The 17,802-nt window shown below is 31.0% G+C and overlaps 1 protein-coding gene across 1 annotated transcript; it reads left to right on the top strand.

The window, feature by feature from the left end:
* The first annotated feature begins 875 nt into the window (after positions 1–875).
* On the top strand, positions 876–8,138 carry LOC131619830 (probable polygalacturonase At3g15720). Its single transcript, XM_058890880.1, has 10 exons — positions 876–1,022; positions 1,144–1,275; positions 1,384–1,548; positions 1,688–1,895; positions 2,091–2,139; positions 7,165–7,194; positions 7,365–7,473; positions 7,725–7,826; positions 7,911–7,995; positions 8,056–8,138. The coding sequence occupies exons 1-10, from the start codon at positions 876–878 to the stop codon at positions 8,136–8,138; spliced, it is 1,110 nt and encodes a 369-aa protein (XP_058746863.1).
* Positions 8,139–17,802: the final 9,664 nt, after the last annotated feature.

Here is a 17,802-nt window from a genome sequence, read left to right as displayed (position 1 = left end):
TAATTATCCATACCCGTGCCTCTACTCATTTTACGAGTTTTTATCCTACCTACTATGAGCATTTTTTTGCGGGATTCATAAGATATGAGTCAAATTACCAACCCTAAATTCACGTGCTTCGTCTTCCTCTTCCCCTTAAAATTTAAACTCTTAAATTTTATTATTGAGTTTCGAGAAAAAGATGAGACATGGACTTAAAAAAAAAAAGAAAGATTAAGCCCTTAAAATTTAAACTCTTAAATTTTATTATTGAGTTTCGAGAAAAAGATGAGACATGGACTTAAAAAATAAAAAAAGAGAAAGATTAAGTGAATTGAATTGTGAAGTTTTAGAGTGGAGGACTTTAGAAAGTTTACTTTTCTCATAACACAAAATCTACCTAATTTAATAAAGTTAAAAAAATTCCTTTATAACACAAAACTAGGAGAATTTATTTTTCTTAACATAAAATCTACCTAAAAAATTATATTAAAAATTAGAAAGTCTACCTAATTTTTTATTTATTATGAATATAGTAAAGGCTACCATATATTGTAATAGAAGTAAAAATTTTTTAATTAAAAAGCAAATATGTTAAAAAAAATTTGTTTTTATATTTGAATATAATTTTTTTGATTTATTGACTTTTCAACATATTCTATTTTATTTTATTTTTCCTTACATAAATTTTTTTTTCATTTTATTTTATTTTCATTTTAAACACAAATATGTTTCCATTTTTTATACTTAAATTTATTATTTATATATTTAAATAAAAAAGTTGCATGCAAGTAATTTTCTATTTAACCTCCAAACCGGCCAGAACTATACTTCCATCACAAATCATCATAGTAAAACTTAGTTATTATCATTTGTTTCATTTCACTCTAGTCAACATGCAAGGATTCATTGTCTATGTTTTAGTTCTTTATTTTATTTCACCTTGTCTGTGTATAAGGTTCAATGTTAGAACCACATCTGATACTACTTATAATGTGATGCAATATGGTGCAACTGGCGATGGCAAATCTGATGATACAAAAGTATATGTTTTTATATTTTATCTATATAATTTTAATTTATATATACTTCATATGATTTTATAAATAATTAAATGACCTTATAAATATTTATTATGTATTATATTTATATATTGAATTGTAGGCATTTTCAAGTGCATGGAGCAATGCATGTAAAGCAGAAGGAAAGACAACATTAGTTATACCATCTGGAAAATCATTCTTGGTGAAGAAAGTAGATTTTAGCGGTCCATGCAATGCTGAAATTCTCATTCAGGTATATAATATGTATAATAATATTATTTATATAATAAAATTAATTTTAGGAGCTCTTTAAGATAATTAAATAAATCTCGTTTAATTTTTTTTCTATATTAAATTGCAGTTTGAAGGAAAAATAGTTGCACCTTCTAAAGACGCATGGGAAGCTAGACCATATTTGATTGAGATCGATAGTGTAAATGGACTCACAATTGATGGCAATAATGTAGGAGAAATCGATGGAAATGGTGCTACTTGGTGGGATTGTTCAGATTGTAAAAGACCAGGGGTATGTATATATTGTAATAATTCAAATTAATTATATTCTTAAGAAAATCAAGAGTTATACTTTAATATTTATAAAATAAATTTTTATCTTAAGTAATTGAGCTCTAAATTAAGACATGTATTTCTAATGCTAATTACAGGTGTTCCATTTTCATAAATGCGACAAACTTAATGTTAGTAATCTTGCGATTAGTAATAGTCCAAGATCTCATGTATCTGTTAATGAGTGTAATGGTGCAACAATCTCTAAAATATCCATTGATGCACCTGATTCAAGTCCTAACACTGATGGAATTGATGTTTCTGATTCCACTAATATCTTGATACAAGATTCCGACATAAAATCAGGTTATTAATATTATGATATTTTATTCTTTTAATATGTCTTAAAAAAGGATTGTGCTAGAAAAAATCATTTAAATATTTTTGAAAATTATTGAAAAATTATTTTCAATATCAACAACCATTATCCTTAAAATTATCTGGATTTTGTGTGTGTAATAGATCTGTATCTCTTTTATAAGCTTTGTTTCATTTAAACAGGTGACGATTGTATCGCTATCAATGGTGGCACCTCTTTCTTGGACGCTAAGTGTGAACTCACTACCTAGCAGCCATGAATGATAAGCTGAGAAGCTTGAATAGAGAAAGAGAAAGGCAAAAAACTTTATTACACAACTGAACTTACAACAATGCATAGAGCCAAGTATATATAGCAATACTGAGTTAGTTACAACTCAACTAACTACTATAACTAACTTAACTAACTATGCTTATGGCAGTTGCTAATACAATAAAAGGTGATTACTCTAAGCTTTCTTTACTATGCTTAACATCCCCCCTCAAGCTGGAATAGATGTTCAGCATTCCAAGCTTGCTCTGTAAGGTATTAAAAGGTCCAACATGCAGAGATTTTGTTAAAATATCTGCTACTTGATCTTTTGAAGCAATAGGGAGCAAGTGTAGGATTCCTGCCTGTACTTTATCCCTCACAACATGACAATCAATCTCTATGTGCTTTGTCCTCTCATGAAACACAGGATTAGCAGCTATGTGAAGGGCAGACTTATTGTCACAATAGATCAGAAATGGACCAGAATGTTTAATGTTGAAATCTTGCAGCAAGTACAAAATCCATTGACCTTCACAAGTAGCTTGTGCCAATGCTCGATACTCTGCTTCGGAAGATGACCTGGATACAACTGTTTGCTTCTTACTCTTCCAACTAATCAAGGAATCTCCAAGAAAAAAGCAAATTCCAGTTGTTGATCTCCTTGTATCTGGACATGCTCCCCAATCCGAATCTGAAAATCCTTTGAGTGTGAGAGTGGATGATGAGCTAAAAAACAAACCATTTCCAGGATTGCTTTTGAGATACTTTAGAACATGAATACCAGCAAGCATGTGTGCATCAGTAGGATTACTCAGGAATTGGCTAAGTTTACTAACTGTGTAGGAAATTTCAGGTCTAGAGTGAGTGAGGTACAACAGTCTACCAATCAGTCTCCTATATGCAGTAGGATCTGAAAGAGGCTTGCCAGATTCTTGATGTAATTGGAGATGAGGCTGCATAGGGGTATTACAAGGTTTGGCACCAGTCAGGCCTGCATCTTGTAACAAATCCAATGTATACTTTCTTTGACAAAGAGAAATTCCTTCTTTGGATCTACTTACTTCAAAGCCAAGAAAGTATTTGAGGGCACCTAAATCCTTGATGCTGAACTTGTTATGTAGAAGGGTCTTAATGTTAGTGATCTCATCAACATCAGTCCCTCCTAAGACCAAATCATCTACATAGACAAGAATGATAGTGAAGTGAGGACCATTGGATTTGCTGTACAAGGAATAATCTGACTTGGATTGGATGTAACCCGAGTGTAAGAGAGTCTCAGTCAGTTTTGTGTTCCATTGTCTACTTGCTTGCTTCAAACCATAGAGAGATTTTTGAAGCTTGCAAACAAGATTAGGATGAGGTAGTGTGAGACCAGGGGGAGGCTGCATATATACTTCTTCATTGAGATCACCATGAAGGAATGCTGTGTTCACATCAAGTTGAAACAAGGGCCATTGATGAACAGCTGCTATGGCAAGAAAAACTCTGATGGTGGTCATTTTAACAACAGGACTGAATGTGTCCATGTAGTCCAAACCTTCAGTTTGGGTGAAGCCCTTAGCAACCAATCGTGCTTTATACCTTTCTACAGAGCCATCAGCATGTTGCTTGAGTTTGAAAACCCATCGACATCCAATAGCTCTTTTATGTTCAGGTAGAGGAACAAGTGACCAAGTATTAGTCTGTGTGAGAGATTGTAACTCAGATTGGATGGCATCACTCCAATGCTGGTTACCTATAGCTTCCTCATAAGTATGAGGCTCAGGAATGGAGGAAAGATGCAAAATATATTGATTGTGAGCAGGAGATGTATGATGATAAGAAAGAAAATCAGAAAGGGGATACTTACTTTGGGAAGAAGATTGAGCATTGGCTGGATTGTTGAATTGGACTGTGTTCTCAATCAGATTGCAGTGAAAATCCTGAAGGTAAGTTGGAGCTTTGGTAGGTCTGGTAGATTTCCTAAGAGGGATAATGGGATCAGAAGCTTGTATAGGGAGATTAGGAGATGTGTTATGGGATGGAGAAGAGGATGGATGAGCAGAATTATTAGAAAAAGACTCATTAGTGGAAATATTGGGAGATGGAGAAATATTAGATGAAGGAGCAGACTCATGAATGAAAGGAAAGTCAAAATGTTCAGGTGAGGATTGAATAGATGGAGGAGAAGATGTAGGAGGATGTGGTGGATAAGGAAATAAATGTTCAAAAAAGATAACATCTCTGGACAGAAATATTTCTTTAGATTTTAGATCAAAAAGAATATGGCCTTTGACTCCAAGTTTGACACCTAAATAAAGACACTTTCTGGATCTAGAATCAAGTTTATGTCTATGTGCTGGTAAAGTAGTAGCATAACATAAGGAACCAAAAACTCTAAGGGATTTTATGTTGGGCAGGCTGGTATATAAAATTTCAAAAGGTGACTTGTTTTGTAAGAAAGGTGTGGGGAGTCTGTTGATAATATGAATAGCATGACTGACTGCATAAGACCAAAAAATTTTGGGAAGATGGGATTGGAAAAGAAGGGCTCTAGTGATGGCAAGTATGTGTTGATGCTTTCTCTCAACTATGCCATTTTGTTGAGGGGTACCAACACATGATGTGTGATGAAGAATGCCATGAGTTTGGTAGTAATCATGCATGAGAAACTCACTGCCATTGTCTGATCTTATGCATTTGATGGATTTGTTATGCTGAGTAAGGGCCATGGATACAAAATTTTTGATCAAATTTCTGGTTTCAGTTTTGTGTTTCATAAGGAAGATCCAAGTAAAACGACTCTTGTCATCTACAATAGTAAGGAAATATTTGTGGCCATTAATAGAAGGGATGGAGATTGGTCCCCAAATGTCCATATGGACCAAATCAAAGACTGCATTAGACACATGAGTACTATCAGGAAAAGGTAACCTTTTCTGCTTGGCATAAAAGCAAATGTCACAAGGAACATTAGAAGAATCAACATTGATAAAAGGAAAAGATTTCTTTATTTCAATTAACTTGGCATTGGAAATATGTCCAAGTCGTAAATGCCAAAGATTACATGCATTGGTAGGGCTAAGGTTTACAAAGTTATGTGGAGGTGCTAGAGAGTTAAGTGCTAGAGAGTGATGTGGAAAGTTGGGAATGACTGCAAGTGGCTGAGTGAGAATATACAGTCCTCCTCGCAATTCAGCTATACCAATCCTCTTCTTGGAGTAAGTGTTCTGTATGAAACAAGTAGAATTGTCAAAAAGCAGTTGGCAATCTAAATGTGAAGTGAGTTTAGGTACAGAAATGAGATTAAAAGTAAAGTGTGGCATATAGAGGACATTGGTCAGCACAAAATTATCATCAAATTGAATGGTGCCAGCATAATGAGTAGACACTAAAGTTCCATTTGGCAACTTTACAGTGATTTCAGGAATGCGTGTGATGCAAGAAAAAAGTCTTTTGGAAAAGCAAACATGATCAGTAGCTCCTGTATCTAGAATGAATGATTCATTCAAGTCCTGAGAAGGAATAGTACAGATAATACCTGAGCTAGAGTTAGGTTGAGCAACAACATGATTCACACTGTGAGAGGAGGAGGATTGCTGAAGCAAAGCCAAAAGAGCTTTGTGCTGAGCAGGTGTGAATCCATAAGTGCCCGATGCTGTGTCATTAACTTGGTCGTCAGGAAGATCATGTGGAGCTTCATCTTCAGGTTCTTGTTCAACTGAAACATTGTTGATATGGTTTTGTTGCTGCCAATGGGGAGGGTAACCATGCTTTTTGAAGCATGTGTCAATAGTATGATTAGTCATACCACAATGAGTGCATACCCTCATTCCTCTACCACGACCATTAGAGAATCTACCACCTCTTAAACCACGACCTCTAGTATGATTATGACCTCTGCCTTGAGATTGAGTAGCAGGAAAAGCTAAGACTTTTGATTCATCAATCGGAACGATCAACTGTCTTTCTTGTTGCACAAGTAAAGAGTAAACTTTGCAAATATTGGGAAGAGGATCCATTAACATGATTTGTGATCTAACAGCAGAATAGGTATCATTTAATCCTTTCAAAAATCTAATAACTTGGTCAGAATCATGGTAGCTACGCATCTTGTCAATAGCTATGCATGTAGAGGCACAATCACAAACAGGTATGGGGCGAAAATTATCTAGCTCTTGCCACAACATTTTCAATTTTGTGTAATAGGAAGATATAGAAGAATCACCTTGCCGAAGGGTGCAAATTTCTTCTTGAATCTCTGAGATTCTGAAAACATCTCCATGATAAAAACGATCTTTGAGTTCTTTCCATATGCTTGAAGCTGTCTCCATCCATAGCACGCTTTGAGAAATTTCTGATTCCACAGAATTGTTCAGCCAAGACATAATCATCGTGTTGCAACGATCCCAAGCAAGAGAGTCACGATCTTCATCAGGTGGTCGAGGTAAGGCACCATTGATGAAGTGAAGTTTGTTCTTGGACCGCAATGCCATTGTCATTGATCTAGACCAAGAATGATAATTGCTGGCATTCAAAAGAGGAGAAACAAGAACGAGAGCCGGATTCTCGTTGGGATGCATGAAGTAAGGATTAAGAGTGTCATTTTGATACCCTTTGTTGCCATGGTTGATCGGAGAGGAAGAAGAGCCATCAGAAGACATGATGCAAAAGAAGAAGAGGAAAGAAGATCGGGAAGAAGAAAGGAACTGAGTTGTGAATAAGATCGCAGCGGAAAAGAAGCAATAATGGGGTAGCCACAGGTCGATGATACCATGTGAACTCACTACCTAGCAGCCATGAATGATAAGCTGAGAAGCTTGAATAGAGAAAGAGAAAGGCAAAAAACTTTATTACACAACTGAACTTACAACAATGCATAGAGCCAAGTATATATAGCAATACTGAGTTAGTTACAACTCAACTAACTACTATAACTAACTTAACTAACTATGCTTATGGCAGTTGCTAATACAATAAAAGGTGATTACTCTAAGCTTTCTTTACTATGCTTAACACTAAGAGGATTACTTGTGGACCAGGCCATGGGATAAGGTTAAAAATATTGTTTCTAAATTTCATTTTTAATGTTAATATGATTTATTAGTAGCTAGAGTTTGAATTCATGACATCTCCAAAAAAAATTTTGTGTGCTTAAATTTTATATTGTTCATGTATTCATATTTTCACTGATATATCTTATATGTATTTTATGAACTCATCAGTGTTGGTAGCCTTGGTAAAGATGGAGCTAGTGATCAAGTTTCTAATATTTATGTACAAAATTGCACCTTTAAAGAAACTACCAATGGAGCAAGAATCAAAACATTTCCGGTGAGTATAATAATTTAAATTTAAATATATTTATACAGTTGATATACAAATATAAATTTAAGAAATTTTGTCCGTATTAAAATTTTATTTAATTCCTTTTGTACAAAAATTCGAGTCCTTTTGTGTCTATTGTTTAAAAAAATTAGAAACTATAAATAAATAACTTTTTATAGAGACTAAATTAAAAGAAAAATGAAATTTATAATAATTTAACACATATTTAACACCTTCATTGTGTCTTTTATTTATAGGGTGGATCAGGTTATGCAAAAAATATTACATATGAACAAATCATCCTTGAAAATGCTAAGAACCCAATAATCATAGATCAAGAATACAATAATTATCTGCAGGTACATATTTCACTCATATTATTTTTATCTTGTCATTTCAAAAAATATGTTTTAATTTCTTTTTTTTTTTTTTGTAAATATCAGGAAACATCTGTATCGGTGAGTTCCGTAACATTTCGAGGATTTAGCGGAACTTATGCTGGCAAAGTAGCTATTAATTTAGATTGTAGTTCATCCGGTTGTTTTGACATTATATTGGATCAAAACAACATTGTATCTGCTGAGAAAGAAAACGATGCTTCTGTTATTTGTAAAAATGCACATGGAAAAGCTACAGATACTATTCCAAATGTCCCTTGCCTGTCTAATTAATGTGTTATATGTTATAATGTAGTTCAAAAACTTCTTTATTGGATCTTTTAGGGGCTAAGATAAGACAATAAAGACTGAGTCACGATTTTACACTTAATGTTTAGCCTCATCTTTGCAGTCAATAAAAAATAATATAAATTTAAATTTATACTTTGTTTCATTGTTCGTTTATCGTTACTTTGTTCCTTTAAATTATAGAGTTTTTTTTTTTAATAAGCAACTGATATTAAGAAAGGAGTATTATAGATACTCCAACCGTCAAAAACAAGGCGGAAAGCTCCTCCTTTTCAAAATAATTGAGAAGAAGGATATTCCAGACATGAAAATTACAGTTATCCGAAAGAACATAATAAGATTGAAGCCAATACCAAGATAAATAAACTACTCCCGACATACACTCGGTGAAGCTATGCAGTTCATTTCTAAAAATGATCGCATTACGCCTAATCCAAATGTACCAAATCGTAGCAAGCCAAATGACCACTATAGTAGTCCTCTTGGCTTTAATCTTCACCCTTTTAGAAAAACCAAAGAACCCCACAAACTTCTCCAAAGATAAACCGTCTAATGAACCAATCCAATTGAACACTTTCCTCCATGTTCTATTGAAAACATTGCAGCCCCCTAAAAGATGTCCTAAACTTTCGTCCGTCACAAAACTCTACTTTAATTCAATTGTATATTATTATAAGGGTTAAATACGTTTTTAGTCCTTATAAATATGTGACCCTGCATTTTTAGTCCCTATAAAATTTTTCTTCAATGAATGGTCCTTATAAAATTTTTATGCATGCAATTTCAATCCCTACTATTTTCTAAAATTTTAAAAACTGTTTAATTACCCTTTAATTTTTAAATTTTTGAATAATTTTTTTTATATATATGTTTAGAATACTGTAAAATATTTATTTACCAAGTTTTAGAATTTTTAAAAACGAGAAGAATTAAATATGAATTTTTCAAATTTTGAAAAATAATGATAAAAGTAATGAAAATCTCAACTTAGAAATTAAATTTTGAGTTTCTTTTTTTTCCAAGAACTTTTTAAAACATTATGAACATGTTTGCAAAATAATCATTCTAAAATGCACATTGGTTTGACAGTAGGGACTGAAACTAGGTGCATGATAATTTTATAAGGACCATTCATTGAAGGAAAATTTTATAGGGACTAAAAATGCATGGTCGCATATTTATAGGGACTAAAAATGTATTTAACCCTTATTATAATTCTTGATAGAAATTATAAATGGATAATTATAATAAAAAATATATCAAAAAATGAAAAATGTTTTGGTACATAAAATGTATTAGAATTATATAATTCTTTCTCAAAAGATAAAATAATATCAATTTTAACTTAAGAACAATTATTAACTACTCTAATTTTATCTCTAACATCATCTTTTAAACTAAAGTATATGTATTACTCTTCTAATTTGGAAAATTTGAAAATATTGGACATGATAAATTTTTCTATTTATATTTTCTTAAATTGTGTTCCATTAATCTTCATAAGAATTATTATGCATTCCAGTAAATACACCCATTTGAGTACACAACCTAAGTACCCAGCATTAAACATTAGGTGTGCTCGACGATATTGTTGAAGTTTTTGTTTTTGTTTTTGTGTAAGCCTAAAGATATCATTGAAGTGATAACTGGATAGAAGAACGGTGAAAAATTTATTTGGGTTGTTTGTAAATAACACATACTCAAAGCTAATATATATGTCACTGATATATGTATCATATGGAGTATTATATTATTCTTAAATATTTATTTATGATTTTTTTAATTTTTTATTGATGAGGTTGTTCTATTTGACGAAATGATATATTTTAGTAGGTCGGAGTATTTGTGAAGAAAAGATGTCTGCAAATTTTTTTACTAACCCATAAAGAGAGTCGACAATTAAGCTAGCAAATATTTTAATGTATGGGTGAAAATGAGAAAAACATGAATGTTGCCTATTTGTTTTTTTCAATAGGCAATGAAATTAAAACCGGAGTATAAGGGATACTCCAACCACTTACATGAGTTCTACACCTCAAAACAAATGAGCGGTAAAATATTTCACACGCGGAAATTACAATTTTCCGTTAGCTTATAACTAGATAGAAGCCAATTCCAAGCATTAAAAATTACATCCGACATACATTTGGTAAAACTAAACAAATAATTTTTAAAAATAATAGTGTTTCGTCTAATCCAAATGCTCCACACCGTTGCTAACCAAATTACCGCAGTTAAGGATCTTTTGGCTAGACTCCTCACCTTCTCAAACACAAAAACAAAACCTTCGAACTCCTCCAAAGATAGATCGTCGACGGGACCAATCCACTCAAACACCTTTCTCCAAATACCCGCCACTACACAACAACCTCCTATTTATCGTTCGTAACATCCTTATATTTTTATATATATAATAAATTTATCATTTTAATTGACTTTAACATTTATTTAATAATTTGTCTTATGTATAAAGTGATATTTTAATCATTTATTTTATTAGGAATTTGTTTGCTAAATTAGTAATAGTATGATTTATTCTAATTATTTGTGTATTTATTATTTATGATTGTTATATTTCAAGAGTAAGTTATCAAGATTTATTCCACATCCTCACCATTGATTCTATTCAATCTAATGGCTAAAAATAATAAACAATTAAATATGGAGAGAGAAAATAATACACATTAATTTTAACCATTAGATTGAAAAGAATTAATGGTGAAGATGTGGAGTAAGTCTTGATAACTTACTCTTGGAGTAAGAATATCCCTCCTATATATGTATAATTTATTGATGAATAATTATATATCTAGTGCTACTAAAATAAGTGGTTGATATTTATAAATAAATAATTTTTAAAATAATAATATTGTTAATAATAAAAATAACAGCTTAGTTAAAAAAATGAAGAATACAAAAAATATTATTTTATACCACAAAGAATTGAAGAACTTGTGTGTGTGTGTGTGTATATATATATATATATATATATATATATATATATATATAATTTTAAGAAGGTCTATTTTAACAACATGCACCTGAGGGTACATTTAACTATATTTTTAGTATCAGACTTTCATAAAAATAAGTGTGTGGGATTTGCTATATTACATCAACTTATTAAGCTGCATTTAACTGTTTTGTAGTTAAAGCTAACTAAAATAAACTTTTACAAAAATAATTGAGTCTACGTTATCAAAAATATATATATATATATATATATATATATATATATATATATATATATATATATATATATTGTCAGTGTTATTTTTGTTAACTTTTATTCTTTAAGTATGAAATTGTTTTAATATAACTATTTTAAGAAATAATACTTTTATTTTATTTTTATTTTAACAAAAAAATCCATAAATTCAAAGAAGGAAAAGGAAATAAAAGAGGAGGGATTAGACCAAAACCCTTTTAGAGATTAACAAAACGATAACGAGGAGGTCCCAATTTGTTATGAATCACTAAAAGAATCAGGACCCTTGAAGACTCATCTTAAGATAGAGGCAAAGTAGAATTGATAGCCAAAGATGCTAACAAATTTTTAAATTGATTCCCTTCTCTGTATATATGAGATAAATAAAATCTAAAATGCCTCATTTTAGCTAAATAATTAAGTCAAATGCTATAAAAATTCCAAGGGACAAACTTAGCCTCATGAACAACCAACATCATAAAATAGGAGTTTGTTTCAAGCCAAATACTATTCTAGCCGAAATGATAAGCAAATTCATTGGCTTTAATAACCCCACAAAGCTCAACATGAATAAATGATTATCAATTAAACTTTTCAGCAAAGCCGAAAACAAAATCACCCAAAGAGTTTCTGAACAAACTACAAATGAATCCGAATCAATGGAGAAAGAGCCATTTGTATTGCATTTAAACCAACCCTCTGTTGGGTGCTTCCAAATAACTTCAATAATTTTCAGAGTCTTGGGCAGATGTAACTTAACATTGAAGGCTTTGATGATCAAGAACTCATGAATGGAGGAGCTAGCCATCCTGTAAGTAATGTTTCCTATGAAGGCCACCTCATTAAGAATTTGATTGAAAGTCTTCTTCTAATGCCTAAAGCCACTGCTTAGTCAAACATGATTATGGGTCATCCAAATGTCATTGACAATGTGAACAATGGAAGCTTGAATAATGACTTTGGCTTTACGACTCCAAATCTTGCCACAAATATCAAGAATACTTAAGATGTTAGACATAAGTGGAATCTTTTTCAGATTGAAAAACCACTGGAATTGATTCATGACGAGAGTTATAAAACGAAGGGATGTGACAACCACGCAACAAAATATTATCATTGGTTGGAAAACAATTATGAAAGAGCCTCCAGACAATGGAAGCCTTTGATGGGGGGATATCAATTTTCCATATCTGCTTGGGCCACAAAATAGGAGAAGTGATATCATCCTTGATGTAGGCATCTTTCAGAGTAAATTCACCAAAGTCATAATATGTTCAAACTTTGTTATCTGTAATATTATCAAGAGGGATAGTAACTTGTTCAACAATAAAAAAACAAATTAGGAATCATGTTGGTTATATGAGTAGGAAAATTCCAAGAACCATTATGTAAGAAATTAAAAACTAGAGTCTTAGTATTAATAATGTCTTAATCTTGAATGAGATTCAATAGGGGGAATGCACCGAGAATCCAGCCAAAAATAAGTGTTGCAACCATTAACCAAAACAATTATAGAATCAGAAGTAACATAGTCAATCTCACTTTTAATACTATGCCAAATAGAAAAAGCAACATGGTATTTTATGGGGATTCAATCTCTAAGCACTCAGGCCTTTAACAAGATAGCCTAATTTTTGCAAGAATTTAAAAGATCGCAGCATAATTTCATGTTGAAAGCTTCATTGAAGGTAAAAAGGGGCCTAAGACCTAAACCATCCTGCTCAAGAGGTTTGCACATTTTAGGCCAAGCCACGGTAATAAGCTTAGTCTTACTAATATCTCAGGACCTAGTGAAATTCTTAATGCTTATCTCTAAATATTTAATTAGAGACTGAAGCCAAGAATAGATAGTGAAGTTGTGAACAAGCATTGAAGCAATGAAGGATTTAACCATTTGAATTCTACCAGCAAAGATAAAAAGAGAAATCTTTCACTTGGCTAACTTAGACTTAACCTTGTCAAGAATGGGTTTAAGATTCCTAGCTTTAGGTTTTCCCTTAAAGATGGGGACCTCCAAATAATAAAAGGGAAGGTACCCAATCTTAAACCCCAACTGATTAGCAATGTGATGGATATGGCTTTTCTAGGGAATAAATTAGAAGAAAAAATATGTGAGATTTTTTAGGGTTAACAATTTAACCAGAAGACGTGGCTTTTCTATAGAATAAATTAATAACGGAGCCATTTGTTCTTTTATCACCTCTATAAAACACCATGGCATCATCCGCAAACAAGCAGAGAGTTGGCACTTCCAAAGCTCTGGGACCATGGATAAGCTTGATTTTCTTATCAATGACAAGGTTTGTTAAGATCCTGCTAAGGACCTCTTCAGGAATGAAAAAAGAGAGGAGAAAGAGAATCTCCCTATGTCACACCTCTTGCACACTCAAAGAACCCATGAAGCTTTCCGTTGAAATAAACTGAAATCTTAGAGGAATTTAGGATGATCCAAATCCAGTTGTTGAAAGTATCATTGAAAGCAAATTTTCCAAGAACCTGCATCAGAAAAAACCATTTAATAGAATCAAAAGCGTTTTTAATGTCCATTTTCATAACTAGACTACCACCATAGGATTTCTTGTGTATCAAATTAACAACTTTCGAGAAAAGCACAATACAATCTTTGATGCATCTTCCTTGAACAAAACTTTTCTGCTCCATGAAAATGATTGTTGACATAATGGGGGAAAGTCTATCTAGAATAACCTTAAATATAATTTTAAACTTAAAGTTAGCTAAAGCAATAAGCCTAATAAGCTCAATAGAGTCGGTTAGGGCTGGCAATGAACCAAACTAACTCGAAAATAGTTCGAAACTCGATTTGAAAATTAAATTGTTGAAATAGGTTCATGAACCAAATGAGTTGAGTATGAGCTAAAAACTAAGTTCGTTAACTAAATGAGCTGAACTTGAACTATACATAGTTCGACTCGTTAGGTTCATGAGTCAATTCGATTATATATGAGATGGATGATATTGTCTTTAAAAGTAGGTTTAAAGATTTGCTCTAAATCTTAGTATCATATTTTATTTTAATCTAACAATTTTAATTGATAATTTATATTCTCAAGTGAGAAAAAAATTTCAACAAATAATTATACAAATAAAATTAACATCGTATAAATTCCAATCTTATAACTTTTATTTTATTTTTATATTTTTTATTTAAAAAATATTAATTTAAAATGTCAAATATATATATATATATATATATATATATATATATATATATATATATATATATATATATGGAACATATCAAATGAGAACATTGGTTATTATGAGAACTAAGAACTTTTAATAATAACCATAATTTAAAATCAATGTCTAACAAGAGTCCGTGAAATAAGCGAGTTGAACCTAACAAGAGTAACCAAACGAGTTGAACCGAGATGTTCGTGCACTTCTAACAAGTCGAGTTTGAGATGAAAAAAAGTCTGTGATAAACTCGAACTCGAACTCAAACTCGATCAATTCTTAACGATTCGAGTTTGAGCTAAAAAAAGTCTATCTTGAACTCGAACTCGAACTCAAACTTGGCCAATTCTTAACGAGTCGAACTGAGTTGAGGCGAGTTCGACTCGACTCGACTCATTTCCAGCCCTAGAGTCGGTATTAGAAAATTTAGGAAGGAGAATCAGGGTATTAGCATTATAGTTAGGCATATTTCAAGAAGAGATAAAGAATTGTTTAACCGCCACAATAACATCCTGATGAATGATTGCCTAGTCATGCTGAAAGAAGAATGCTCCAAAACCATATGACCCTGGAACACCATATTGTTATTTAGATTGAAAATAGCTTCTTTGATTTCAAGGTCAGAGGAAACTTTGTGAGCATTTGATTAACTTCATGGCTGATGAGATTATGTATGTTATTTTTAAGGAAGTCCACACCAATATTAGTACCCATAGGAGAGGAGAATAAATTCTTGAAATGATCAACACATGAGAGCTAATGGCTTCTTGATTAGAAACAAGATCCCATCAATGATAAGAGTCGAGATATTCTTAGTAGCATTTTTTATCTTAGCAATTCTATGGAAGTACTTTGTTTTTCTATCCCCTACCAAATTTAATTTAACTTTAGCTATTTATTTCCAAAACAAGTTTTCCTTATGCAAAGCTTCCTCAAGATTATTCAAGTAAATACACCCATTTGAGTACACAACCTAAGTACCCAACATTAAACATTAGGTGTGCTCATAGACACGAGGTTTTGCATGTTATTGGGTCATCCACGGTATTGTTGAAGTTTTTTTTATAAGCAAGGATATATTACGGAAGACCTAAAGATATTGTTGAAGTGATAACTGGATAGAAGAACGATAAAAAACTGATTTGGAAAATAATTACCATACACACGCAAGTTGAAACAATCAAACTTGAAAAATCACCTCAAATTCCTCGAGTTAGTCAAAACAAGCTCAAAGGCAAACACACAACTATTAATATACACAAAATAAAAGAGCTGATGAAATTTTCTAAACAAATTTAAAAGTGAGATTTGAAATTTAACAACTGATCCTATCTAAATTTATTTAGACAATTGCATCACACTGCCTAAACTAAACAAAAAATAAAAAAGAATAAACATGCTTGTTTTATGTCGTAAGCTCGATGCCTGTTATTTAAGAACATTCCTTCAAGTTACTTCCGTTCGGCAATTCCTTACCACACACAAGAAAACGTAAAAGGAAATAAACAACAATATAAAAAATTCAGAAGTATAAGTATAAATATAAACAAGTAAGAATATACAATATGTGCGATATATACAAAACTCAAAACCAAAGAGACTATTACGATGCAAGTTAATAAACACCAATCCCCGACAACATTGTCATTTTGTTGAAGCGCTATAGCGGTAAGCAACAAAAGTTTTGAAAATATTTATCTGGAAAATTTATCGTCTCCATATGAATCTGTGGCATTGAACTGCCATTCAAAAATTTCTAAAGTTATGAGTTTGGATTGAATGGTTAAAGCATAAAAATGGAAAAGTAAATATTAACACAAAGATAATTCATTCCTCAGAGAGAAGCAAATTATAAGACATTGCATATAATCTACTTCTCACAAGTTTAAAATTATCCACGAGTTATACTCAACCTACAATACTCGTCAGTATCATCCAGTGTCGCTCAAACCTAAATAATATTTCAAAAGAACAATTATTAACTACTCTAATTTTATCTCTAACATTATCTTTTAAACTAAAGTATATGTACTTCTAATTTGGAATTTTTGAAAATATTGGACATGACAAATTTTTCTATTTATATTTTCTTAAATTCTGTTCCATTAATCTTCATAAGAATTATCATGCATTCCAGTAAATACACCCATTTGAGTACACAACCTAAGTACCCAGCATTAAACATTAGGTGTGCTCATAGGCAGGAGGTTTTGCATGTTATTGGGTCATCCACGATATTGTTGAATATTTGTTTTTATAAGCAAGGATATATTAACAGGAGACCTAAAAATATTGTTTAAGTAATAACTGGTTAGAAGAACGGTAAAAAATTTATTTGGGTTGTTTGTAAATAACACATACTCAAGGCTGATATATATGTCATTGATATATGTAACCCATGGAGTATTATATTTTCCTTAAATATTAAGGAGAGTCGACACTTAAGCTAACAAATATTTTAATTTATAGGTGAAAAAGAGAAAAACATGCATGTTGCATATTTGTCGTTTGTAATATCCATATATTTTTATATATAATAAATTTATCATTTTAAATAATTTTAATATTTATTAATAATTTGTTTTATGTATAAACTGATATTTTAATCATTTATTTTATAATGAATTTGTTTGATAAATTAGTAATAGTATGATTTATTCTAATTATTTGTGTATTTATTATTTATGGCTGTTATATATATATATATATATATATATATATATATATATATATATATATATATATATATATATATATATATATATATATATATATATATATATATATATATATATATATATATATATATTCACTTATTTTTAAGAAGGTTTATTTTAACAACATGCACATGAGTGTGCATTTAACTATTTTTTTAGTTAAAATTTACTAAATCACACTTTCATAAAAATAAGTGTGTGGGGTTTGCTATAATACATCAACTTATTAAGATGCATTTAACTGTTTTATTGTTAAAGCTTGCTATAATAAACTTTTATAAAAATAAGTGGGTCTACGTTATCAAATCTTTATATATATATATATATATATATATATATATATATATATATATATATATATATATATATATATATATATATATATATATATATATATATATATATATATATATATATATATATGAGGAGGGATATTCTTACTCCAAGAGTAAGTTATCAAGACTTACTCCACATCTTGACCATTAATTCTACTCAATCTAATGGCTAAAAATAATAAACAATTAAA

The sequence above is a fragment of the Vicia villosa genome, linkage group LG7, assembly GCF_029867415.1.
Source record: "Vicia villosa cultivar HV-30 ecotype Madison, WI linkage group LG7, Vvil1.0, whole genome shotgun sequence".
In the NCBI taxonomy this organism is placed as follows: Eukaryota; Viridiplantae; Streptophyta; class Magnoliopsida; order Fabales; family Fabaceae; genus Vicia; species Vicia villosa.
This window is presented reverse-complemented; position numbering and strand designations above follow the sequence as displayed.